Below are 27,861 nucleotides of genomic sequence, written 5' to 3' on the forward strand. Positions count from 1 at the left end.
ATAATGAGTTGTTCCAATTTAGCAGACTTTAAGTATATCAATTTAGTATACCAACAGCACAATTACAGGATATTTATATTAAGTACATAAATATGTAAATGTATTTGTAGTATACTTAGCATAAAATAAATGTATTTCAAATACATTTTAGTACAGGTGCTGGTCATATAACTAGAATATCATCAAAAAGTTGATTTATTTCAGTAATTCCATTCAAAAAGTGAAATTTGGATATTATATTCATTCATTACACACAGACTGATATATTTCAAATGTTTATGTCATTTAATTTTGAGGATTATAACTGACAACTAATGAAAACCCCAAAATCAGTATCTCAGAAAATTAGAATATTGTGAAAAGGTTTAAATATATTGGTTTTCAATATTTGAAACCTTTACTTTTAAGAGTGTTGTTTTTCGACGATGAGGTCTTTCTGAGCTTCTCTCCTCTTTTCCCCGTCTGTTTGTCCTGCAGAAGCTGCTGTCCGATGTGGAAGTGCAGATCGGGGTGGAGGACGGCCAAGCTCACCGGTTCTGGGTGAACGTCACGACCTTTTGCCCCGACGGATCCTCTGTTTCTGGAAACAATAAATGTTCCAGCGTTCAACCTAAACAAACAGTATGAAAGCCTTTGAATGTAGATACATCTGTTTTCTGCACAGGGAACAGAGATGCTGCGTTTGATATCAGAAATGCTCGAATTCCAAGAGTAGTTCAGCCAAAAATATTATTTACTCACCCTTGTGTTGCACAAAACCATGATTTTTTCAGCTGTTTTCAACATTGATAATAATCAGAAATATTTCTTGAATAGCAAATCATCATATTAGAATGATTTCTGAAGGATCATGTGACACTGAAGACTAAGTAATGATGTAATGATGCTGAAAATTCAGCTTTGATCACAGGAATATATTACACTTTATATTTCACAATAATACTGTTTATATTTCTGGTGTTCTTTAGAATAGCACACTCATTGGCTTAAAAAGTTTCAGAATGAGATATTTTATAAACAAAGTTCTGTTATTGTTACCAAACGTTATCTGTTATCTATGCGTCAGTAGTTGTTGTCTGTTCTCGTCAAGGTTTTCTTCAAGGTGACGGTGGGGATGAGCTCCTGCCCGGCGTCCGGTGGAGATCAGGAGGTTCTGATGTCCGTGAGGCCTGTAGGATTCAACGAGTCCGTGACCGTACGGGTGCATCAGGTCTGCGGGTGTGGCTGCACTGAGGGGGACCGTTGTCATGACGACCCGAATCCCTCGCCCTGTCCCGCAGAGACCGACGGATGTAGAGAGGACAGAACCAAACCCGTCTGCAGCGGGAGAGGAACTTGTAAATGCGGGACGTGTGTGTGCGATTCTAGCAGATTCGGAAACATCTATGGAAAGTTCTGTGAGATGGACGACTTCTCATGTACATACGAGAGAGGCCTGGTGTGTGGAGGTGAGCGCTGAGATATATGTCAAATATAGATAGATATCAAATTTGGAATATGAAAATTACTCTCTTAACTACGGGTGATCAGAATCTTATATGATATTATTTTGGATTATGTTATATTATAATGATTTACACACACACACACATCTATATACAATGATTATAAATCATCATATTAGAATGATTTCTAAAGAATAATGTGACACTGTAGACTGGAGTACTGATGCTTAAAAAAGAAATACATTATATGTTAAAGTATATTAAAATAAAATAATAATATGTTGAGGAGGTAAGTGGAGGTGAGGTATAATTTTTTTATAAAGAAGTAAAAAGTATACTCTCCTCCACTCTCCAAAACATGTTATTAAAAAGTTATTTAAATTTTTGAATAAAATATAAATGTTTTATATTTTATTGTATTATAACTGTTATAATATAATATAATATAATTGTAATAATATATATATAATAATATAAACTGATAAATAAAATAATATAAACTGATATATTCTATAAAAAAAATTTAATTACCAAATGATTAATGAACATATATATACATATTAAAAAAATTAAATTCCAAACTTTATGGAGAGTGTAATTTTTTACTTCTTTATAATAAATTATATATATATTATAAAATATGAAGTTTTTTATTTTAAACAACTGATTTTACAACTTTATATAAACATTTTATATGTATATATATGTGTGTGTGTGTGTGTGTGTGTGTGTGTGTGTGTGTGTGTGTGTGTGTGTGTGTGTGTGTGTGTGTGTGTGTGTGTGTGTGTGTGTGTGTGTGTGTGTGTGTGTGTGTGTGTGTGTGTGTGTGTGTTTGATATATATATATAGGATTTTTTTAACAAAATATATCAAATATTAATTTGGTTATTCATTTTTTGAGTAAAATGTCATTTTATATTTAATAAAAAAAGTTTTACAATTTTATATATAATATTATAAAATGTAATTTGGAGGTTTAATAAAAGGTGAATATACTTAACAATCAATTGGTAATGCCATAATTTTTGGATAGTGTTATTAAATAAAAACCTTACAAATGGAAAGGTACTCATTATCTAATTTTATTTATTATAAAAATGTATATTGTTTTAAATAACAAAAGAAAAATCTCTCGAATGGACACATTTCTACTGGTATATATTGTGATACAAATGCATGTTTTTTATTCTTCTCTATTCAGGTCACGGACGGTGTGTTTCGGGGGAATGTGTCTGTCTCTCTGGCTGGACGGGTGAGACCTGCGCCTGTCCCGTCTCCACAGACACCTGCGTGTCAGACGATGGGTTGATCTGCAGCGACCGGGGAAAGTGTGTGTGTGGCAAGTGTGTATGTGACGACTCGCGGCGATCTGGAACGTTCTGTGAGAAGTGTCCCATCTGCTACAGCTCCTGTCAATCTCACTGGTAACCACTGCTTCTCTTTTGTTGAAGAACACGTCACTGATTGGTTAAAACACCTGTCAATCACATAATTAATCACTCGTTAAAGATCTATGGCTTTATTTACCCTTTTTTAAAGGGTCTATTCATTTTCTTTCATGCATGTAAAAGCAGGAATGCAAGCAATTGTGTACTAGCTTTGTCTTCCGCTGCATGCAAAAGTTGAACTCAGACCTGTGAATTTTAAAGCAAAAAGATGTTGAACCAATAGTAGATGTAATTGTCACAGATTTAACTCTTAGCTCAAGACAGCAGGTACTACATTTGAATTTGAATTTACTTTGCGAACTTTAAAAAACTATGTTCCATATGAGTGTGTGTACTGTAGTAGGCTATGAATGAAACTCACACGTACCAGTAGCTGTTTCCATTACCCATCAAATTGTGCAAATTGAAATTGCGAATTGAAAATACGCCCAATGGAAACACGTCAATTTCGCAAAAACTCCCATTTATCGCAAAAAAAGTTTTTACGCTCGCATAAGATGGTCTTTTCGAAATTCGAAAAAGAAATATTTCGCAAAACTGCAATGGAAACAGTGTTTGCGCATTTACAGGCAACCTGACGTAGATGTTAAGTAGGCTATGTTTGGACAAAAGACGAGACAGAGTTCTTTATTAAATTCATAAAAGACAAAAGAATTACAGGAACACTGGATTCTAAACCTCAAAGAAATGCCACAATCAAGACCTCAAAGCAGAAATGATGGAGAAACACTCAGAAACACACATACGTCTCCTTTTAAAGGTGCCGTGTGTATTTTTTAGCGACATCTAGCGGTTCGGTTGCGAGTTGCACTTAGGGCTCAGCCCACTGCTCACCCCTCCCTTTCGAAGAAGCTACGGTGCCTGAAACTGGACAAACATATTGTCGTCTGAGACAGCAGAGAATAGCCAGAGTAGGCCAAGAGTGTGTAACATTGTCATTGTCCATTATAAACCACATCATGTATAAAGTTTACAAAGCCATAGTCAGGTGAGGATCAAGGGTCTTAATATATAATATAATAATAGTAATCAGCTGATTATCTCACGAACGTAACCAGCACATTTCCCCCCACATAGCAAACCCATAATACAGCGAGGGAGAAGAACCACATGCAACTATATACTTTTTCTAACAGGGTAGTAAAAGTTTAGCTGGCTAATATGAGTTGTTACTGTGGCTGAGTTGGTTAAAGCGTTAAGCCTTGTTTATACTCGACGAGTCCGCATGAGTCCAAAGGTGCGCGCGGCAAAAATGTCATGATTGTAACAGCGCGCGCGCCTCCGCATCCCCTAGACACCATTTACTACACACAATAGGCTTTTTTCTCTGATTTTGAAAACTCTTCGCGATCGACTTAAAATGCTTCCAAGATCGACTTGTCGACCGCGATCGACGGGTTGGTGATTCCTGTAACTGTTTTACGTTCAACGACAAGAGTGCTAATCAGCTGTCTCACGAACGTAACCAGCACTTTTATCCCCACATAGCAAAGCCGTAACACAGCGAGGGAGAAGAACTATGTTACATGAAACAATCCAACTACATATTTAAACCACTGACAAGGGAAAAGTCACTACTCACGGTGTTTATGGCTAGCTTCTTCTAGCTTTCTGCTGCTTCTCTTTCAAGGTAGTGACGAAACGCGCTGTGTAGCGCTGTTTGTTCGATGTCGGCTACAGTAGAAACATGACGTCACAATATGTCGACCTTCATAGAAGGGGGCGCCCGCGGTTATGTAGATATAAATGTCTCATTCTAAGGTAATAAACATTACGGTTTATTAAGTAAGTTCTTTATACACCACTGAACACATAGTTATGGATGTCATATTGCATTTCTGTTAATAGATACTCAAAATTATTACACATTGCTGCACCTTTAATAATAATGGCCAGTGCGGTGTCTGATATATACATAAACCTATACCAACGTCCATTGCCATGATTTTTGGAATTACTTATCGCAAGAGGAAAAAATGAAGTTTTAGTCGCATAACATCGGTTAATGGAAACGCCGACATTTTGCATTAGTTTTTTTTCGACATTTAGAAAAAATCGCAAAAGTTTTGCGCAAATCTGTAATGGAAACGCGCCTAGTGTTGGGCAGTAGCGTCGCTACAAGTAGTGTGACGCTACTAGTTTAACTACATTTTTCAGTAGCGTGGTGGTAGTGTCGCTGTTTTCTGAATCAAATATCTTTTTTTTTGATTAAGTGCGGTATAGCGTCCACACAAGCTACATTTTCCCAAGTGTTCCTGAAGCTCCAGCTCAAATCGGAAATACAATTGAGAAGTATCACTGATGCTGGATCAGTAAGTGACGGTGACTTCTTCTTCTTCTTCGTGTTTCATGGCGGTTGGCAACCATAGGGCCAAATTATTTCATTCCTGCGATGTGGAAAACACAGACGGAATAGCGGAATACAGGCATGAAAACGGAATTTACTGTATAACCCAGGATTTGTCAGATCTTGGATGAAAAGTAGGTCTGTAAACTAAAATAAAATCGCGATATAGACTAAAGTATCTGTGAATATTAAACCGTATAAAGACTTTAAATAGGAATCATGCATGTTCTGCGTGTCTCTGTGAATGAATGACGCAGACGCGCGCGGTTTCATGTACATCACACACACACCGAGCCACATATGACGCTCGCAATGTTTTCAGCCTATATGAGGACATTAATGCATGAACTTCATCTACACAGCCGCTCTGAGAGTCACTTAAGCAGCATTTTAGCTTGATTTGAGAAAAACTATCGTCATATCATAAAAACAGAGAAAGGTCTACGGCAACCCGTCAAAGTAAAAGCTTGGTTTAACCTTTGAAGAAAGTTTTGCTTAAATTATTACATTTTAAATCATTGTCTATTACAATTTAATTAAACCATTAAATCAATGGGAATCAAAAAAACTAAAAAAGAAAGAAAAGAAAAAGAAAAATGGGTTAAAAAATTGGTTTTTTTTACATTTTTTGAGTCCAAAAAAATACAACTGAAAAAAACAGAATACAGAAAAATTAAAACGGAAAGAAAAAAAATGAATTTGGAATGTGGGGAAAATAAAACTGATTTCATAAGGCCCTACAACCAGCCTTTTGGTGCATTACCACTACCTTCTGCTCCGGGCGGTGACATCACATACCAATCTCAATCCTTGGGCTGACACGTGAGAAATTTACTTAATAGAAAGATGCACTCACTCTCCACACCTGGTTTTGTTATAGTTTTATATAGTTATAGTTATGGTTTTGTTTTTGTTTTTTTGTTGCCAAATTGGTTTGGAACAGTTGTTGAATAAACAATTGAACTGACAAATTATGCTTGCCTATCTGTTTGACTGACACTTTTATTGATCACTGAGTTAGCATTGACTTGGAATGAAGTTGGTTCAATATAAAAATGAAATTTTAAAAATAGCTTAGATGTAGTAAACTACTTTTGCCATATTGCTGTAGCTTAGCTTGCTGCATTTCCCAAGTAGCTTGTCCAACACTGCGTACTACATCTGCCATGTTGTTATTATCATGTGATCTCACTGCCATTCATAAATCCTCTCCTGTGGCCTCATGGGATAGTAAAGTGTCCATCATATACACACTTCAGAATCTCAGCGCAAGTATTAGGTCATTCGGAGACTTTTCACCTACTGTTTTTCGAAATACTATGTATTTGGACATACTATCCTTTTGGCGTACTGTTTTTCGCATACTATATAGTAGGAAAGTACTCGATTGCGGACACAGCATAACGTTAAATCATGCTATACTAAGTATGCAAAATTATATCAGAACTGAAATTGCACATGCAATGTGAAATGGTTGTGTAGCATACTACTTTATTGTTGAATACAGCATTCTGTTGTTTCACATAAAAATCTTCTAAATAGTATACAATGTACGTAGTATGCAGTACAGTTGTATGCCATTTCTGAACATAGCCAGATAGTTGATCATGCTGAACTTTAAGTATGCAAAATAATTGTCTATATTCAGAATGGAATACAAGCATATTGCATACTGGACAGCATATACTGTATACTTGTTTTAAGAGTTGGAAGTGAAACAGTATGGCGTATTCAACAATAAAGAAGTATGCTAAACAACCTCTTCACATTGCATGTGAAATATTTTTTGCCAATTTAAAAGTTTAGCATGATGACCTATTTGGCTATATTAGGAATGAAAGACGAGTGTACTGCATATTGTACAGCATATACTGTATAGTATTTTCTAAAAGTGCATGTTAAATGTCTCAGCTCTTTGTACTGCAATCAAATAACGAGTCATGATATAGATATTTTTCTTGCACTCCAAATAGAAGGTAAAATCGAGCGCATTGCATTGTGGGATGCAACGTGCACAGGATGTAAAATGCACATTGGCAAATGTATTTGAAATAATATGATAAGCTTATCTTGTGCTTCAATCTGTTATTCTTAAGATTTAAGAAACGTACTTGCCAACAGTACAGCCTTTCTCTTTCACAGCCAATAGAAACCAGCAATGATTGTCCTGATGAATCTGTTCTCTCTCTCGCTCTCTCTCTCTCAGGAGCTGTGTGAACTGTCACCTGTCTAATGGACTTGGATCAGACGGTTTCCAGCTTTGTAATCACAGCTGCGCTCCATCGGTCGACTATGTGGACGACATCACAGGTAGACACAAACAAGTGAAACATCACAAATCACTGCGTAAGCGCAGAGAGAGACACTGAAGAGTTTTGACGTGAACTTTATGTTGTGAATGGCGTGTTGTGTGTCTGAATGAACGGTGTTGTTCTTCAGAGCTGGTCCGAGGGAAATACTGCCTGTATCCCAGCAGTGATAAGTGTCAGTACCGCTTTCTCATGGACTTGGCATCAGATCGCCCTCAGCTGCACATTAGTCGACATCCTGGTGAGGAAATGAATTCTTCTCTTCGTCTTCTCTTCCTCCTCCTCTGCCTTTCCCTTCTCCATCTCTGTTTGACAGTCCTGAAAAATGAGAAATTGTATTTTGCTTACAGAATATGAAGCCTATTTTAGCACCATTTGAGACACATTTTCAGCACATTTCCCTACAAATTCTCATTGCTGTAATGTGTACAAATGTTTTAGTATGAGGTTTTTTTTGTACTTACCATTGCTGATTCTCTTTCGATTCATATATATAGACCCACACTCTCACACACACACACACACACACACACACACACACACACACACACACACACACACACACACAAACACACACATTTATATTCCTATTTTTGGATAAAATAATTAGGTGGAGGTGAGTATCATTTTTACATTTTTTTACATTTTAATATAATGACATTTTAAATATTAATATTCAATTTGGAAATGTAATAATAATTTTAAAAAAAGTTTGATATATTAAATATTGGGTCCAGGAGTTTTAGTTTTGAGTTTTTTTTGTAATTCTTATTACTGTAGTATAATAATACATTATCGTGATTTTTAATTGCAGTGAATTGTAAATTATGTATTTATTTTATTCCATTCCATTCCGTTCCACATCCTCTGTGCTGTTTTATTCTCCAAAAGGACATTTTATTGCTCGTTTCTCATTCATCTCTCAGGAGATTTAAAGAGAGTTCCTTTTCTTTGAAGTCTAAACTTTATTCCTCCTTAAATTCCTTCGTCGAAATAACAATATGTTCATGAATACGAGTCAGAGGAGAGCAGCTCCTCAGATCATTCGATCATTTGAAATGTTTGAGCTCATATCGAGATCTCTTTTGGTTACAGACCTTGGGAACTCGGCAAATCAGAGAACGGTTTGAGATCTCTTCTGAAACTCTAGATAAGGGCGAGTGTGAGATCACTGAGGTCTTTCTTTCAGGAGAAACACTTCTGATCTCATTGGAAAAACGACTGAATCTTTAAACAGATGCATTTCAAATCCATGATTACTTTAAAAAATATTAATTGCAGTGATGAAATTGTGTCAAGCGGATAAAGAGATTCGGGGAAAGGGTTTGTTTAGGACAAAAGAAGCCAGTAATTCATTCATAACCTAAACATCAGCCAGATGTTTCTGTTGTGTGCCGTTACAACATCAACAACAGCTGGAAAAGAAGCTCCCTCAGGCCTCGCACTGATCACTGAACCAGCTGGAGCTGCAGGGTTTTACACAGCCGATATATAGATCCCATCTTCCGCTTCTCCGCGTGGTCGTAGTTGAGGAATCCAGTAGGTTTGGCTCGGATCCAGTCCGGCCCAAACACAAAGGAGATAAAGTAGCATATTGACATTTTTGCAGGTTTCCATGGAGATCTGGAAGCAGAGCTGAATGCAGGTCCACACACACACACACACACAATGGCTCAAGCTGTTTCCAAGAAACAGTGAGGGGGTGTGTCCCAAACGCCATTGGAGTGAGTGACTTTATAAGAGAGAATTTGCACTGTCAGGAGACCAAAACAACCCGCTGGAGCGAAAAAACACACTCTATTGGTTTGCCTAGACACTACTAATGAAATTAAGCGTCCTATTTAGTGCTGTCAAAGTGGCTGAATAGCTCAATTTAAACTTTATACTTAAATATTACTAATTTAATTTTTTTTAAAGGCATAATTTCAGTTAGGTTAAAGCTTTTGGCTTGTCTCCTGAGGCCACATGAGGGCACAATCATTATGACTCTACAAAAAAAAGCGCCTAACGTTTAAAAAAAAGTTTATAAATCAGATATACTTTAGTAAATTGCATAAACAATTACTGTCCAAAACAGTATCATGTATTTATGCATAGTTTAATACAAAGAGCCGAAGCACCGATCACACAGAGTACAGTTTTGAACAGGAAGCGTTACCTGATGATTTCTAAAAAATCTGTAGTTTTTATTATGGGGAAAGACACATCATCTATTTATTTTTTTCAGATTTTTTTAAATTACAAATCATTTATGCTACTGCTGCCCACTAACATGCTGTAAAGCTATTGTTATCAAATTTTTTGGATCCCGGATCCATGAAATAACTGGCCTTTAAAAATAAAAATCTGCTGTCTCTATGATAATTTAACATAGGGGTGTCCTGACTTACGCAACCTGTATTTTAAGGAAGAACATTTATTTATTTACGATACATTATTCATTCACAAAGAAAATTGGTGTCCTTAAAGGTTGGATTTTTCCTCATTTTTTTAAATTAAGGCATTCAGATCAATTTCCAAAATATGATTTTTTTTATTCTTCTTTTTAGTGAACTTTAGCATGGGTGTGTTCACTTTTGCTAAGCACTGTATGTGAATAGGTAACTCCTCACCACAACTAACGGATAAGGAACGATATCATTTTGAGAACGACTTTTTCCAGCTGACTAACGATAAAAAAAAAACATTGACAGCCAATCGGAATCCATCATATAAAGAGATCTATCATTTAAAGCACCAGACGACAAAACTGCAGCACACTTAGAATAAACAGCGTTTATATTTATATTTCCTCTGTTGTTGGACGCTAGCTATCGTATTGGCCTTTAGTCTTATGCTTCTCAAATAATATGTCTTCTAAGAAAAATACTCCAGATGTCAATCTCAAACATTTCTCAGATTTGCCAAAATGGCCGATTTTTAAAAGGTTTAAAGGATGTGTGACTCAAAAGTTTGAAAACCTCTAGTCTATACCCCTACTGTGTGTCTTAACTATTGACTGACGACTCCAGAAAACACGACACGTGAGCAATATCAGTTCATGAAGACTGTAGGCATTTCTGTCATTTATAGATCCGTGTCTCTCGTCTAACAGTGTGTGTTTGGAGTCGACGGTACTTTAAGACTTTCCTCAGCGCGTTCCTACTGACCGTCACGCTGGGAATCGGCATGATGGCCGCAGTCCGACAGCTTCTGAGAGCCAGAGACCACTGGTGCCAGTCCAACCCGGAACAGCCGTTCGATGATGGCCACAAGGTAGTGTGTGTGTGTCCGTCCTAGTTAACCCTACATTACCCAACAAGGATGGCAATATTCAAAATCCTTGTCCTGGCCGGGACATTTTTTGGTCCACATGAGGAAAACCGCATATAAATCACACTAAGTGATGTTTTTTGAAAGTGTAAAAATGCAGAAAGTTTTGTGTGATGGTTGGGTTTGGGGGTTGGGTTAATGTGAGGAGAGAATATACAGTTTGTACAGTATAAAAAACATTATGTATATGGAAAGTCCCTATATAAAACATGAAAACCCAACATTTCGATATTTTTACAGTATTTATTATTATTTTGTATTAGCTTTAAAATGTTATAATTTCAGCTTTCATTCAATTTTAGTTCCCCTTCAGGGACTACCGCTGCGTGAAATCGCAGTGGGAACGCCCTCAGCGTGACGCGTCTGAAGCATGAATGAAATCAGTCAATGGAGAGAATGAGCGTACGGCGAGTGACGTCATCGACCAGGAAGCTATAAATATCCCCTGAGTACACAACACGCCAGCTTTTAGTTACTTCAGCAGCTCTGTGTGTGTCTGAATCTGTCGATTGTGTTTGTCTGTTTTGTCAGGAGTTTTCACTATATATATTTTATATAAAAAAACCGATATGAGCGAGCAGTATAAGAAGTGTGTTCCCCCCTGTACTCGGCACATCACGGGTGGGGATTCACACGAGCTAAGTGTGGCTTGTTTGGGAGTGCAGCAATGCCCAGTCGGCTCTCGAGGGAGTCGATTGTCAGCATTGGGAGCGTTTTCCCTTGAGAACTCTGCGCTCGCGGCGATCGCTCTTCGAGGAGAGTGATTTGCTGCGAGCTCCCCGAGGCTCGGGTCCCGCTTCTGTTGAGGCAGAGCGGCGGCGCTTGTCTTGGGGCTCGCAGATGGATCTCGCTGGCGACGTTGAGACGGGCTCCGCCCTATCTCAGCTATCTCCGACGAGATCTAGTGCCTCTCACCCGGCTCTGGAAGCACGCGCTGCGGCGGTTACTTCTGCCCGGGTGGAGGCACATGATGATGTTGAATTGAGATTTTCCAGTTCTGAGGAGCTGGATGTCGAAAGTTTATTATCAGAGAAAACTAGTTTATCACATTATACTGCAAATGAAGAAGGTTTGATGGATGTATTATCTCGGGCTGTTGAAAAGCTAAAAAAATAATAATAAAATAACAGTATCGAGTGGCCAGCTGATAGACAGGTTTCTAGAATTAAAAGCAATCTAGATGATAGATTTCTGTCTGCACGACCTCAACCTTCTAGCCGGTGCTTACCGTTCTTCCCAGATCTTCATGCTGAGTTTTCAAAGACCTGGGTTAGACCGGTTTCAAGCAGAATTTACACAAATCAGTCCAATGCTTATGGTAACATTGTTGGTGCTAAATCTGCTGGTTATGTGACGATACTGTAGGCGTGGAGACGCTTGCGAGCTATCTCTCTCCTGCTTCATCGTCTTCACTTAAAGCACCGGCTCTTCCACCAAAAAATAAATAAATAAATAAATATATATACCTCTGTGCTGGTGGGGAAGGCTTACTCGGTGGTTCGGCAGGCGGCTGCATGTTTGCATACGATGACTTTTATGCAGGCTTTTCAGGCCAACCTGCTCAAAGGAAATCTTAGGGGGGTCCCCGCCGAGAGAGACTTGCGTTCACCTCCCTTAAGGGTGCCCTGTCTCTCCCGGCGCCCTCAGGGGCCCGTCCTACTAACCCTGCCGAAACAGGGCGTAGAAGGGTCTGGCGAGTGCTTTCCCGAGGGACGCTCGCCGCCTCTAAGGAGGGTTCTAGTGTGTTCAGACCAGTCGTTCCCTGCCGGTGCGCCGTTACAGGGCACTGTGTCTGTCACGCAGAATGTTCAACCAGAGCAAAGTCTTTCGTCGAGTTCGTCTTCAAAAAGAGCACAGCAGAAGCGGAGTGTCACGTCTCGTGCCCCCCTGCAGAGAAACTGGAGGGACGAGGCGGGGTGCTCTCCGGCGCGGCCTTCTCGGGGCAGGACTGATCTGAGGACAGTCATTGTCGCCAGAAAGGCCGCGTCGAAAAAGTCCTGACGGTGCCCTGTCTTTCTCGATGCCCTCAGGGGTCTGTTCTACTAACCCTGCCTATACAGGGCGTAGAGAGACTCGGCGAGCGATTTCCCGAGGGACGTTCGCCCCCTCCAAGGAGGGTTGTGGAGTGCTCAGACCAGCTGTTTCCTGCCAGTATGTTACAGGGCGCTGTGTCTGTCACTCGGGATGTTCATCCGGAGGCCAGCCTCGAGAGGCTGGTTCCCTTAGTAGAGTTCCTGGCGGAATGGGTCCCCCACCCAGCAGGGAGTTAGGATACTACTTCATCGAAAAAAAAAAAAAATCCTGACGTGCTGAACGTCAGGGTTCTGAGGGTGGTCCCTATCGTGAAAGACCTGAGTTCACTGCACAAGAACACGGTGCCCTGTCTTTTCCGATGCCCTCAGTGGTCTGCTCTACTAACCCTGCCTTCACAGGGCGTAGAGAGACTCGGCGAGCGATTTCCCGAGGGACGCTCGCCCCCTCCGAGGAGGGTTGTGGAGTGCCCAGACCAGCTGTTCCCTGCCAGTACGTTACAGGGCGCTGTGTCTGTCACTGGGGATGTTCAAATCAGATCCGAGGACTGGTTTGTCATGATAGATCTAAAGGACGTTTACTTCCATGTATCTATCCTCCCTCAACACAGGAAGTTCCTGAGGTTCGCTTTCGGGGGCGAAGCGTACCAATATCGGGTTCTTCCGTTCGGCCTAGCACTGTCACCCCGAACATTCACGAAGTGTACGGATGCTGCTATAGCCCCGCTGAGGTTATAGGGCATCCGCTTTCTGTACTATATAGACGATTGCTTGATTCTAGCTCAATCGGAACAACAGGCGGTTCGGCACCGAGATGTCGTTCTTGCTCATATCAAGTGACTGGGGCTGAGGCTCAACGCCAAAAAGAGTGTTCTTTTTCCATTACAGAGAACCACTTTTCTAGGTGTAGTGTGGGATTCAACGACGATGCAGGCACGATTGTCACCTGCTCGTATTGCTTTGATTCTCGCTGCAGTAGATCAGGTCAAGCTAGGCCAGTCATCCACTGTAAAACAGTTCCAGAGACTGCTAGGTCTCATGGCAGCTGCGTCCAACATGATACCTCTTGGCCTCTTGCACATGAGACTGTTACAGTGGTGGCTCAGGACCAAGGGATTCTCCCCGAGGGGAAATCCGCTTCGCATGATCGTGAGTTTGCGACGGTGTCATCACGCCCTGATCATGTGGAAAGATCCTTGGTTTCTGTCCCAAGGCCCTGTGTTAGGAGCTCCTTGTCGTCGCGTTATGCTAATGACAGATGCCTCTCTCACGGGTGGGCTCAGGGTCTGTGGGAGGACCATCATCGTCTGTGGCACTTAAACTGCCTAGAGATATTGGCGGTGTTTCAGGCTCTGAAACACTTCCTCCCAGACCTAAGGGGCCACCATGTTCTTGTCCAGACAGACAACACATCGGTGGTTTCTTATATCAACCATCAGGGGGGTTTGCGTTCTCGCCCGCTTTACAAACTGACACGTCAGATCCTTCTATGGTCCCAGGGGAAAATTCTTTCTCTGAGAGCTTTTATCTCCCGGGGTATTTAAATCAGGGGGCAGACATCCTGTTAAGACAGGGGCCGAGGCCCGGGGAATGGAGTCTTCACCCCGAGGTGGTGGAACTCCTATGGAAACATTTCGGTCTTGCCGAGGTAGACCTATTTGCTTCTCGAGAAACATCACACTGCCCGCTGTGGTTCTCTCTCAGCCATCCAGCCCCGCTGGGGTTGGATGCGATGGTACATCCGTGGCCGAGGTCACGCTTGTACGCTTTTCCCCCGATCGCTCTGCTCCCAGGAGTTCTGGAGAGGGTTCGCCGGGACGGGCTCAGTCTCCTGCTAATAGCCCCGTTCTGGTCGGCCCGGGTATGGTTTGCGGACCTAGTGTCTCTCCTCAACGGCTCTCCCCTAGAGATACCGATCAGGAGAGATCTGCTCTCTCAGGCGAGTGGGTCGATCTTTCACCCCCGTCTAGAGCTATGGAGGCTGTGGGCTTGGCCTCTGAGGGGGCCCAGCTCATAGATTCTGGTCTCTCGGCTGAGGTCGTTGAGACCATCCTCCGATCCAGAGCTCCCTCCACGAGGAAGTTATATGCCGCGAGGTGGAAACTTTTCACCTCTTGGTGAGGAGAGCGCCAGCAGGACCCAGTTAACTGCCCGGTTGGTACAGTCCTGGATTTCCTGCAGGACCGTCTCTCCACAGGGTTATCCCACCCCACACTGAAGGTGTATGTGGCGGCCTTAGCTGCTTACCACAACCCTTCAAGTGGAGGTTCCCTCGGGAAACACCCGCTTATGTCTCGCTTCCTTCGTGTCACCTTGAGGCTGAGGCCTGCAGTTCGCACAAGGGTACCAGCTTGGGATCTGGCCGTCATCTTAGAAGGTCTCTCCCTTGCTCCTTTCGAGCCCATCGAGGAAGTTTCGGAAAAGTTTCTTACTCTAAAGACTATCCTTCTTCTCGCTTTCTCATCTCTAAAAAGAATTGGAGATATTCAAGCACTTTCGGTGGCTCCCTCGTGCCTGGAATTTGCTCCTGGTTGGTTAAGGCCTTTCTCTTTCCGAGACCAGGTTATGTTCCTAAGGTTCCAACTGTTTCAGTTAGACCTATAGTTCTGCAGGTTTTCTGTCCTCCGCCTTTTCTGACGTCAGACCAGGAGAAAATTAATTTGCTGTGCCCAGTTTGGGTTTTGATGCTTACGTCCACAGAGCTGCCCTGTGGAGGAGATCGGAACAAATGTTCGTCTGTTTGGGTCACCTAAGAAAGGATGTCCTGCATCTAGAAAAAGGATGAGCAAGTGGGTGGTCGAGGCCATCCCACTTGCTTATGGTTCGGCCCATCAGCCTTCACTTTGGCTGTAAGGGCTCATTCCACCCGGAGTGTGGCTGCTTCTACAGCTCTTCTTTCAGGAGCTTCTCTTCAGGACGTTTGTGATGCGGCAGGCTGGTCCTCACCGCACACTTTCGTTAGATTTTATTCCCTCGATCTTAGCTCCACTCCCGGGGCTCAGGTTCTCTCGTCGGTTTGTGTCTCCTAATGACACACGACGGGGATTTGGTCGTATGGGGATGTGGGTATTGCGTTCCCACTGCGATTTCACGCAGCGGTAGTCCCTGAAGGGGAACGTCCCGGGTTACGTATGTAACCCTAGTTCCCCGAAGGGACGGACGCTGCGTGTCCTGCCATACTCTCGGCATCCCCTTGGGTCGCTGCTTCAGTAACTTTTAAGCTGGCGTGTTGTGTACTCAGGGGATATTTATAGCTTCCTGGTCGATGACGTCACTCGCCGTACGCTCATTCTCTCCATTGACTGATTTCATTCATGCTTCAGACGCGTCACGCTGAGGGCGTTCCCACTGCGATTTCACGCAGCGTCCGTCCCTTCGGGGAACTAGGGTTACATACGTAACCCGGGACGTTTGTTTTTGTTATGATTTTCTCATTTGTATTTTAAATGTTTTTGACAAAAAGTCTCTTTTGCTCACCAAGGTTGCATTTACTTGATCAAAAATACAGTAAAACCTGTGAAATATTATTACAATTTAAAATCGCTTTTTTATTGTAAAATGTAATTTATTCCTGTGATCAAAGCAGAATTTTCAGCATCATTACTCCAGTCTTCAGTGTCACATGATCCTTCAGAAATCAGTCTAATATGATGATTTGCTGCTCAAGAAACATTTATGATTATTATCAGTGTTGAAAACAGTTGCTTCATATTTTTGTGTAATCCGTGACCGTGATACATTTTTGTGTTTGAGGATTCTTTGATGAATAGAAAGAAATCGTTTATTTGAAAAATAATCATTTGTAACATTTTTACTGTAACTTTTGACCAATTTAATGCATCCTTGCTGAATAAAGGTATTCATTTCTTTCAAAAAAACTTTTGAATGCTAGTGTGTGCTGCATGACTAACAATATCAAAGTGATCTTGGTGTTGTTTCATGTTTTCATGCAGGATCCATCATTCGTGCCCTCGACCAATGAGAAGACGATAACCTACAGGAGGGACCGCCTGCCGAACCACCCGGTGGAGATGCACTCGCACCTTCCCAAGATGCCTCTGGGCCACGTCTGGCAGTGACCGGGGTCAAAGGTCACGCAGCAAACCAAGCACTACCTAAAGGAAAACGCAATCTTTCTCTTTAAGCACTTACTTCACTGGAGCAATATCCCGTGTGTGGGTTTTCCGAGGGTGTTTTTTCACGTTTTCATTCCGTTTCTAATTTATTAAGTTGAATGGCATTAGCTTTCTCTCGTCCTGAAGCCACACAGGATAAAGATGTAAAGAAAAGGAGATGGTACGTAAAAATGCCTGATGTGGTTTAGACGCGTTCACCTCAATAGGCTCGGCCAGTTATCTGTGGAGTTCTCCGGTCTGTTTAAGATCACCTCTGTTTATTTGTTTGTATGTTTGTCTCTGTAAATGGATCTGAGAGTGTGTGTGCGATGTTTTTGTCAATACACTACAGACTCTGGCTGTGTTCAGAATTAGCATACTATCATACAGCTTCTTCTATTTCTGCAGTATGCATGCAGAAAATACACAGAAGACTTGATGCATTTGTGATTACAAGGAGTACACTGTCCCACAATGCAACGTGCTCGACATTTCCAGTATGATGACATCTCTTTCTTGATGCATCATTTGGATTAATAATTATTGGACTACAAAAATACTTTTTAAACTAAAAATGCAACATTATTTATTTCTGAAATGGCATGCATTATATGCTTTGTAGTCAAATGCAAGCAAAGTTTTGAGGTCATGTGACCCTAATGTTGCATACTGATTGAATGTTCTTTTGCATAGTTTTTGCATGTTAAAAATGCGATTCTCACAGTATGCTTTAAGCAGTATGCCAGTATTCAATTCTAAACATAGTTGCTGCATCTGAAATCTCATTCTATATTGTAGGCGAAAAACAAGAGTAGGGGCCTGTTCAAATACCCACACACACTTGTGCACGTGACAGGATGTAAGTGTGCAAGATTGTCACAGGTCTGAAAAATGTCAAAGCGCAGTACACTTAACACACACTAAAAACATATTTTTTAGCGGTTGGGAAGTAATTAGCCTACTTAAAAAGTGCCTACTCCAGAGAGTAAAAATCTGAAATCACATAGTTACATAGTAAGAGTAGTTCCCTATTTTGAATAAGTACTTCACAACCGCTAAAAAATATGTTCTATATAGTATGAGTGTGTGTTGTATGAATGTAAACTGGATGTAATACATTTGCCGTGTTGTCATTATCACGTGATCTCAGTTGCGTCGCTTCACTGTCATTTATAAATCCTCTCCTGTAGCCCTAATGGGACAGTAAGTGTCCATCATACACACACTTCAGAATCCCACTGGAACAAGAAGGTTATCCAGAGACTTTTTACCTACTCTCTTATGAGTACTGTGAATTCAGACATACTTGTGTTTTTTGCCTACTATACAGTAGGGAAGTATGTGATTTGGGACACAGCCAGTGGTTAGGAAAGCCCTGTCCTGCTGACTGGGATTAGACTGCCACCTAGTGTTCATCTTACGCATAACCATTCCTAACAATTTTGTGAGTAGCTGTGGGATTTTTCTTCTTTTTTTTGTAGATTGTGAACATGACTTTCAGGTTTATTGTGCATGTTAATATTTAAGCACAGACTTCAGAACAGTAAATGATTTTTCTGCACTATTCCCAGCTCAAATTATGCTGCGTGATTCCCTGGTACGACTGGAGTTTAAGGCATGTCTTCCTACACTAGTTTACTGTATTGAGTGTATTATTTACCTGCTGGTGGGTATTTATAGTGTCTGTTTGTCGTGTACTACTGAGGCTCCGTTTCGTCCTGACTGAACGCTTGACCAACGGACCAATAATGCAATTCCATCACCATAGCATTCCTGTGGCTCTAATAAATTCAGTTTTAACAGTGTTTACATTGGGAAAATTAAGCAGATATTTATTTGTAGTTGTCGCTCTTTTTTTTTTTTTTTTTGTTAGAAATAAATGCTTTGTTGGATTGTTTTGTATATAGTGTGAGCAGATCCTGGTACAGCAATACAGTGTGTAAGTGTGAAACTGCACTTTTCTGACTGATTGTGTTTCTTTGGTAAATCAAACCTCACACCAGCCCCTCTGTTTATGCTTTGTAGTTGGTTTCATAAAAAAAGAATATCAATAAAAATCATAACAAAGTTCTTCAGTGAAATTGTGTCATAATTAAAGCGTATTAATATTGTACATTTATAACATTTTGATAAAGTGTAAATTATTAATATTATAAAGACAGGATAGTTATAACGGTACATCAGATCAAATTAAATGTATTCAGTTTAGTTGGCATGTTATTGTAACCTAAATAATATTGAGGGTTTTTTTAGGTTTTAAATCCTGTTGCTGTTTTTCTCTGTTGTGCTGGAATAAAGTCAGTTGGCGGGATAAGATGAATAAAGTCTCATAATATTGTTCCTAACATTTTTCATGTGTTCTGGTAACGGAGGTGAGCTGGTATGGCAAGCCGTTTTAACTTTTATTCATTCACAGGAGAGCCATTCTTGATACCAACAATTCAATTTTCGCCGGTTAAAATTCTAATTCTTGATATCAGAAATTTGATTTTTATACAAGTAAAAATGTGAATTCTTGATATCAGCAATAACGTCAACACTCGCAGAAATAAGAACTCTTCATATCAAGAATTCAATTTCAACTAGTAAAAGCTGTAATTCTTGATTGTAATTGTAATTGTATTTTCACTAGTTAAATGTCACTTCTATATTCTAATTCAGTGTTTAATATCAAGAATTGATTTCTTACTAGTTGAAATCCCAAATACAATTCTTATAGTAAAAATCATTTTTTTATATATCAATAATTACATGGTTACAAGTGTAAATATAAATTCCTGAAAATGTATTCTGATATCAATATAATTTCAGATATCTAAGATGGCTTCATTACTAGTAACAATAACATTAATAGGCTAATTTCAGAAATTAACACTCAGCAATCAAATTATTGAGATAAAAAATGAAGGTTGTTACTAACAATTCAATTGTTAATGTCGAGAACAGAAATTTGGACTAGTGACCAACAATTATGATTTTTACTAGAAAGAATTTGAAAAAATTGGAATTTCAACTAGTAACAAATCAATTCTTGATAGGAACAACTGAGTTTGAATAGCAGCCTATGGTGGACGGAAGGCCAAAACGGAGAGAAAAAGATGCGTAAAAAGTATTAATGTGGACAGGTGACATTAAACTAGTTAAAATACAATATCATTTTTAGTTCAAATTTGATTCTTCATGACAAGAATTCGTATTTCTGCGAGTGATGACGTAATTGTTGATATCAAGAATTCACATAGTGGAAATGTTACAAGCAGAAATCTAATTTTAACTAGTGAAATAAATAATTCATTTCCGGGATTAAATAAAAGCAAAACGGCTTGCCATAGAGCGCCTGCCCTTCGTGTTTGAGTTGCAGTTCCTCAAGTAAACACTGAGCGGCGCCACATACTCACGTCACCGCATCGGAAGCCAGCGATTTAAAGTCGAACTTTGACGTTTGCCATTATTTACGTGTGTGATTTTATGATGTTATGAGTGTAGAGAGAATATCTGAGATAGTCACTTCCAAATAAACAGTTTCCGACAAACTCATTTTAAATAATTTAGGATCATGATAATTAAAAAAGAAATAATAGTGCGTCATAAAAAATGAATTCATACTTTGCAGTCACGTGACTACCACGGCTGACAAAATGTCCAATACTACAATCAATTATATAGTGAGGCTATTTTGTTTCCATAGCACATTAACAAAACGTTTAATGACACTAATAACACTAAAAACAATACAATTACTAATTATGAATAATATCACTAAAATGATATAGGCCCTAATAACAGTCTTTAGTTCACGAACAGCACAACTCTGCCATCTGTGAAAATCAAAAGCAGCTTCAAAAAATTGTTTAAAAAGAAATATTCTTCAAAAAAATTTTACTCTAATTTTTAATTTATTAATGTAGGTCCACAAGAGAAATATTAAGCCAGCAAATTAAGATAGTCGTCGCTATACCGTTATATCCATACGTCTCTGAGAGACCGCGGCGTTAATTCAGGGACAGATGCTGAAAGCTCAGTCCGTTTCTACTTTCACTTTCGTTTACACCTCAAAACACCAACTTTTGTATATTAAAACTGGCGACGTCCTGGCAAGATCCTTGATTAGTTTACTGGGTTTCGTTGCTAGAGAACGACGTTCTTGCCCGTCAGCCAGCACGTGTGACGTCACGTGCAAAGTATGATTTTTTCGCCTAAGTTTATTTGTTCTTAAAAACCTAACGCACATCAGTCATTATGAGGGTCTAATCAAAACAAACTGATGAGACGTGATTGTATTTTACACAGGCTACTCTTAGTTCATTTCTGTTTATTTTGCATTATTAAATTATAAGATTATACAGCAAGTGACGTCAGCTTTAGCTCAAACAGGCGTTGATATGTGCGCATGTCAAAACGCTTACATATAACGACGTGGGGTTTGTTTTTGTTAGCCAAATGACAGTGGCTATTACTATAGATATGTGTTATTATCGACCCACTTCCCTCAGAAACAGTCCATATGCAAGTCAAATGTGACTTTATTACCTCAAAGTAAACGGTCAGTAGATACAAACACATGCTCAATTAAATAATAATACAACAAAAGAGAAACGAACCGATCGAGTTGATTCGATCCTGAAATTATAAATATAGATTCAAAGTGCGACTCTGATAGACTTCAAAGCACAAATCAAACTCGATGATAAATAGAGTTTCAAGACAATCATATGTACAATTTCACTTTGCATTGAGAAGAGTTCAAATTCACTGTCATAGATATCAACTGCACGAGTAAAATAAGACTAATGAACAGAAATCTCCGAATTATGCTTGCATTTCAAAATCAAGGAGCACAAAATTAAACTGGCAAATACAGAGTAATAAGACTGCGGCTGTTGAGAAATAAAACCCTTGATTTTCTTGATTAGCTAATAAAGTGCCTCAATAGACATGGAGAATCTGTATATGGCAAATGCAGCGCAAATATGAAAGTTCAGCAGTGTATTACGAGGTTATTTTCATCACTGTATCCATAAAGAACACCTGAGAGAGACCTTCTGCTGATTTAAAACAAAGTTAATATAGATCGATAAAACCCACTGGCCTTTTGCAGGATTTAGTCCATTGCGCGTTCACGTGTGACACTCTTCAACATAAAGGCTGTCTGAAGACCTGGATCTCTGAAGACATTATAGTTCACCAAAAAACGCAATAAGAACCACTTCTGCAGGTTTCTTGAGTTTACTCTAATAAAATGAAGGTTCTGGTGGTGCCATGTCCTCCTGGGAACCAGGAATAGACTTTTGTCCTGTAGTGAATTTCCCTGGCATTTCTCTGGGCTTTACAGAGATATCAAATGGTTGAAGGTTTCACCATTACAACAACTTCTCCTTGGTCTTTAAAAACGACTGACATTAATTTAGTGATCAAATTTAGCAATTGTTTGTCATATATCGACATCTCATGGGAATGGGACTATGCAGTTATGGCCATTTTACCCTCTTATTGCATAAAGCAAAATGGTGTATAAAATCATTCCGTTTTATTTTTCATAACTTAGGTTAGAATCATCTTTATACAAAGTTTGGTTAAAAAAATCCTAATAAAATTGATTGGTGAATGAAAAAAATCCCATTGTTTTTGCCTATATATCATTTCTTGCCACTACAGAGGACATAGCATTAAATAGGAATTTAAAAAACAATTTAAACAATGCTCTAAACAATGTAATGACATGAAAAAATACTTAATTCAAAACACTTTTTCTGGGTCTCAGGAGGATGAAGAACCTTTAACATCCGTGGAACCTTTACAGTGGAAAAAGATGCTTTGTAGAGTTTAAAATTGGCTCTTTTAAGAAGAACATTTTGGAACCTTTTTTTTTAAAGAACGATATGGTTCTTTGGATATCATATCTTCAGGTCAGTGTTTTGGGTTTTTTTAATCACCAAATAAATACCTATTTCTAATGTATTTAAAAACATGTTTTGGCTCTGATTGGAACCTTTATCTTTAAGAACGCGTGTGTGTGGTTGTTTTCAGAGGCCGTTCTGTACGGGTTCTGTGGTGTGGATGATTTCCGGGGACTGGCAGGCTGGGCTGCCCGGTACACTCTGTTCGCTGTCGGTATCGCTGCCCTTTTTAACCCCGGCTGACCCGGGCTCGCAGGCGCTGTGCGTTTTCACGTGTTTACTGAGATGGTCGCTGCGCATGAAGCGCTTGTTGCACACCGGACAGGCGAATCTCTTTTCCCCGGTGTGTGTGCGTAAATGCCGCTGGAGCTCGTCGGACCTGGTGAAGCGCTTCCCACAGAACAGCCAGTTACAGACGAACGGCCTCTCGCCGGTGTGCCAGCGCAAATGCGCTTTGAGGTGAGAAGTCTTTCCGTATACTTTCCCGCAGCCGGGGATGTGGCAACTGTGGAGGCCCTTCCTGCGCAGACTGGCCCCCGCGGGCCCTAACCTCTCCGCCTCGTGGCAGTTCGGACAGTCGCAGGTGGCTCTGCCCGAGTAGCGCCTGTTGGACGAGCGTGGTGACCCGGCAAGCGGTAACACTGGGGACCCGGATAAAACTGCGCTTGTGGCACAGGGACTGGTTTCTGGGTAGGTGGCGGATAAAACCGGTTTGAATCCGTCCATCAGGTGCTGCCCACCAGTAAGAAGATGCGGAGATGGACTGGTACTGAATGCGGAATGAGTAATGGAGGAATAGTCTGAGTTGTACCCGCTCAGGGGCGAATGTAAAGAGGTCTGGAGCGCGGCGCCGTTCGCGCTTTGAACATCAATCCAGCCGGTGCCCATATCCCACCAGGAGGATCCGCTACCGGTGCCCACGTCCCCGGCGGAGATGCCACCATGCGCGGATTTGAACCAAGTCTCATACGGGTGCGCGACGCTCATCCTCGGGTAAATCCCCTGCAGAGTGTCCACTTTCGAGATGAACACCGACTGCGCGCTCGGGTCCGGGGAACTGTTCGCGACTGAAGTCTGAAACACGGGATAATCGTTTCCAAACGGATTGGTGGATGTGTTAGAGCCCGTTAGGGAGAACGAGCTGTTGGCGCTGAATGTCTCGTTCCGTTGCGCGCCGAACGGGGAGAGAGAACAGCTGCTGGGCGCCGCGCGCTTCCACGGGTGAAAACCTCCTTTTCCAAACGAGCCGCTGTCCGAGGAGGGACTCGAGCTCCCGATTTTGTTACAGGTTGCTGCTAACATTGCCAGTGGAGTGGATCCAACCCTCGGTTCCTCCTGTGACCATTAAAAAACACATGGTTTATGAGACAAATCAAGAACCTTGCCACATTGCACAATATGGTCAATTTACAGCATAACTCTGAAATTTGTCTAAAAACAGAGTTGCAATGCATGCCTATTTTACACATATAGATGCAATCAACTTTTCAGAGTACGATAATAATAATAATGCAATCAAAATATAACCTTTTTTTGCGATAGTTTAAGTATTGCTCTTCGAAAGCAAAGAGCTGCAATAGTTTAAAAGAAGCACAATATTCTTGCATTAAACTTTTCAGAATCTGCTATTCTTTTCATTAAATTAAAGGAGAACTTTTTATTAATTCAGTTTGAGTTCATTCAAACCACCAGAGGACCCAGAAACAAAAACACCAATCTGAAGAGCATATGACGAAACATCAAGAACTGTTAAATCCGGAAATTGTTTCATATAACAGTTTAAGAACTTTAGGATATGCTATAGTGCAATCCGAATGTAACTTTCATTACGCAAGATTACGCACAAGATTGTAACCGTGCATCAAATAAACTTGATATAATATTAGATTAATCTCATTTCAGTTGAAAATCCCAGACACTCTAAAAAGTGAAGGACAAAAGAGATGTAGCCACACTCACCCCAAGAAGTGAAGTTGCCATCACCTGTGAAAGGTCTTCACATTTATAAGTCTCTCGGCTGTTTTGGAGACTTTTACCGCCCACCGCTGCACAAATGCGTTCAGCTCGAGCTTTGAAGAGCCACTAGATCACGCTCGACCAATCAGATCAGCGGAAACTCTTGGGAATGCTGCGTTCGGTGATGATGTCATCGGCGGAGCTCTCTGTGACGTGTTGCGCTGGGAATTGTTTACAAGTGGGAAGGGCGGGCGGTTGAACCTTTCGTGGACCTTTTTTAGGCTAATTGTTGGGGATACCTACCCATGTAAGGATAGGCTAACTAATATTTTATGCTAATGAGATGCATGTGGGTGTTTCTTCATATTTTATTTCGATGCGCAAAATTCAACACTAATATGAAATGGATATTAAACAGTGCAGGATTAATTTTTGCCTCTTTAAGATGTGTGTTTTCATGAGGGCGTGGCGGGGTTGAAGTGGGAGTTGCACGTGCTGGAGCAGCAGCTTCACACACAAGAAGAGATGAACTTCATGCACGAGCTCAATCCTCTTTCATCTCATTCACTGCAGAGATTCACGCGCGCTCGATCCACGGGCATTCCTGCACTGCTTGCTAATGATCTCACTCACTCCTGCTTATGGGAAACACCGTTTGAAATGATCTACAGTGCATTTAATCACAAGTGTTGCAACAAGTGCAACGGATGCAAAAAGTCTATGATTACCCGTTGGCTAATGCGTCTTTTTGTACGCTATTCTTTTCTAATGCATTCATGGCAAATTATACAATTTGAGTGCGAAGAAATGAATTTGAGAATGATTATTTGGTTTGCTTTAATTACAGCAGAACTTGAGAATCACTGCGTGGTTTGAGGTCATAAAGAGCATTTTGGGTTTCAATGTAAGCAAGAAAACCAAAGCAGTTGGTCACAGATTTACTTAATTTGATTAGAAATATTTTTTTGTTAAAACTTTTAATTGCTTTAACTTTCAAATTTGATTTAATATTTTATTTTTTTCAAAATTAGATTTTTAACCCCAGATATGCAGTGGACAGGAAACGAAATGCGCTAAATTGATATAACAGTAACTGTTTCCCGCGCGCGCTCGGAGGGAAACACATCATCATCCAGTGCACGTGCATGCGCATCATGCGTTTAATTTGACTTTCAAATTTAATAAAGAGGTGAGCTTTAATCACACGTGATTTTATTTGTTTGATATTAATGTTCGATCATTACAGGGCAGCGGGGGGAAATTAATTATTATTAAGTCAACTCAGTTTTCAGGTCAGAATTAGAATAACTCATTTGGTTTATATGCTAATATAATCACTATTGCTATTTTAATATTGGTAGGTTTCTCTTATTTTGCTCATCTTTATTTATACGCTTCTAATTGATTGTTTAATTTTCTCTTAGTGTTTTTAATTTCTGGAAATGCGACCTATAAATTGATGTATATAAATTAAGGAAATAGTTTTCATATGGAATTTTTGCTTTATTGTACACTTGTATTAGTCTACACAGGATAAATGGCCTATAGTGAAAGACTGAAAAAACGACTATTTTCTGTTTTGCTGTGCGACTTTTTTTTCTTCTTATATACAAAATAGCCTACAGCAAAACCGGTCAAACACATATAAGTCGTTTAAATTTCACGCCCTTTGTAAAAATGTTTTTAATTCAATTTAAAAAATAAAATAAATGGTTACTTCGCAGTTAACCGGAGTTCAGAGGTCATGATACAGTAAACCTGCACACATGTGTGTGTTGAACAGATGTCTCTCTCTCTCTCTCTCTCTCTCTCTCTCTCTCTCTCTCTCTCTCTCTCTCTCTCTCTCTCTCTCTCTCTCCGCATTCTTTCCCACACGTATATGTGCAGAAATCCCGTGAAGAACCTGTTCTCATAATAAGCGCGTTAACACGGACCATCGAGCACCGACAAAACGCACCGACCGAGGGAAGAGGGAAGGGGGGCTTTAATTGTTTGCTTGTTGGTTGTTGGGAGAACATAAAATATCTCTTCAGAAATGCACAGAGAACCCTTTTAATATCATGCAATTACATACTTGACAATTAAGGACAATCATGAGAAATTATGATTCGTGTTCTTCTTTAAACAGCACCATCATTTGTAACGAAAAATAACACACTTCTGATAACAAGAACACTTCTCACTGAAATATGCTTTGAGTAGCTTATATTTTACTTTCAGGAAGAATAATTATTTTCTGAAATAAATAAATCTGTAAAGTCACTTTTCATAACATTTCTCTGTTCCATGAGCTTTTTAACATTGTCATCCTCACTTTACTGGAATTTGTTGACATTATTGCGATATGTTGGACCTATATACTGTACATGCTTTTATGACACTTTGTCTGAACAGGGCCTGTCTGTCAGTGAGTGTGTGTGTGTGTGTGTGTGTGTGTGTGTGTGTGTGTGTGTGTGTGTGTGTGTGTGTGTGTGTGTGTGTGTGTGTGTGTGGATTGTTAAACAGGTTAGGCAGCTGTGTGAAGACTTACACAACCATGAGTTTACATGCAGTCACACTTTGGATATAAATTTGTCAGCAAGAAGCTAAAGCTTAAATCTCTCTGTCAAGTACTTTTAATGATGTCCTCTTTTGGAAAAAAAAAACATAAATAAATACATATAATTTTTTTTTTTTCTTAAACGTTTAAGTTTTATCTTAGGTTTAAGAGTTGGTCTGTATTGTTCATGAATCACTTTATCTGTAAATAATAGGAAGTAGCATTATGTCTTTAATTAGAAGCCATGTAAATGTGTGTCCTTGTATATTTGTGTGTGTGTGTGTGTGTGTTTATCAGAGCAGGATTGACAGTTTCCTCTTATTATCCTCTGAAGAGGGAGTGTTTCGTCCTGAGGACATGCTGGCGGAAGTTATTCGCTGTCTGTCATCATGTTTGTGAGATGACAGAAAACAGTTAGTAACAAGAAACTCTCTGATCGTATTTCTAATGCAAATATAACATG

The 27,861-nt window shown here is 40.1% G+C and overlaps 2 protein-coding genes across 3 annotated transcripts in view; one reads left to right on the forward strand and one right to left on the reverse strand.

Annotated features, from left to right (window-relative positions):
* Nucleotides 1-19,087, forward strand: part of itgb8 (integrin, beta 8) — a 33,065-nt gene extending 13,978 nt beyond the window's left edge. Inside the window, exons 9-15 of one of the 2 annotated variants that reach the window (XM_077194848.1) lie at nt 478-621; nt 1,091-1,448; nt 2,647-2,869; nt 7,447-7,550; nt 7,680-7,790; nt 10,644-10,804; nt 16,845-19,087. In XM_077194848.1, the coding sequence (XP_077050963.1) occupies nt 478-621; nt 1,091-1,448; nt 2,647-2,869; nt 7,447-7,550; nt 7,680-7,790; nt 10,644-10,804; nt 16,845-16,970 (1,227 nt within the window). In that variant the 3' untranslated portion in view covers nt 16,971-19,087. The remainder of the gene's footprint in view (nt 1-477; nt 622-1,090; nt 1,449-2,646; nt 2,870-7,446; nt 7,551-7,679; nt 7,791-10,643; nt 10,805-16,844) is intronic. The other variant, XM_077194849.1, reaches the window with a different exon arrangement.
* A 2,424-nt stretch (nt 19,088-21,511) lies between these two features.
* Nucleotides 21,512-24,934, reverse strand: sp8a (sp8 transcription factor a). The gene is made up of 2 exons (XM_077194850.1): nt 24,863-24,934; nt 21,512-24,238 (listed from the first exon to the last, which is right to left on the reverse strand). Exons 1-2 carry the CDS (start codon nt 24,881-24,883, stop codon nt 23,030-23,032), a joined length of 1,230 nt encoding a protein of 409 aa, XP_077050965.1. The 5' UTR covers nt 24,884-24,934; the 3' UTR covers nt 21,512-23,029.
* Between the last annotated feature and the right edge of the window lie 2,927 nt (nt 24,935-27,861).

This window comes from Siphateles boraxobius, unplaced genomic scaffold (assembly GCF_051911475.1).
Source record: "Siphateles boraxobius isolate OS27281-9 unplaced genomic scaffold, OSU_SipBor_1 33, whole genome shotgun sequence".
Lineage (NCBI taxonomy): Eukaryota > Metazoa > Chordata > Actinopteri > Cypriniformes > Leuciscidae > Siphateles > Siphateles boraxobius.

Excerpts from the sequence above, each read along its gene's own strand:
- sp8a (XM_077194850.1), bottom strand. The coding sequence starts at position 24,883 with ATGGCAACTTCACTTCTTGGG. Across the intron at positions 24,239-24,862 it reads TGGCAACTTCACTTCTTGGG|GAGGAACCGAGGGTTGGATC; the intron begins GTGAGTGTGGCT and ends TAATGGTCACAG.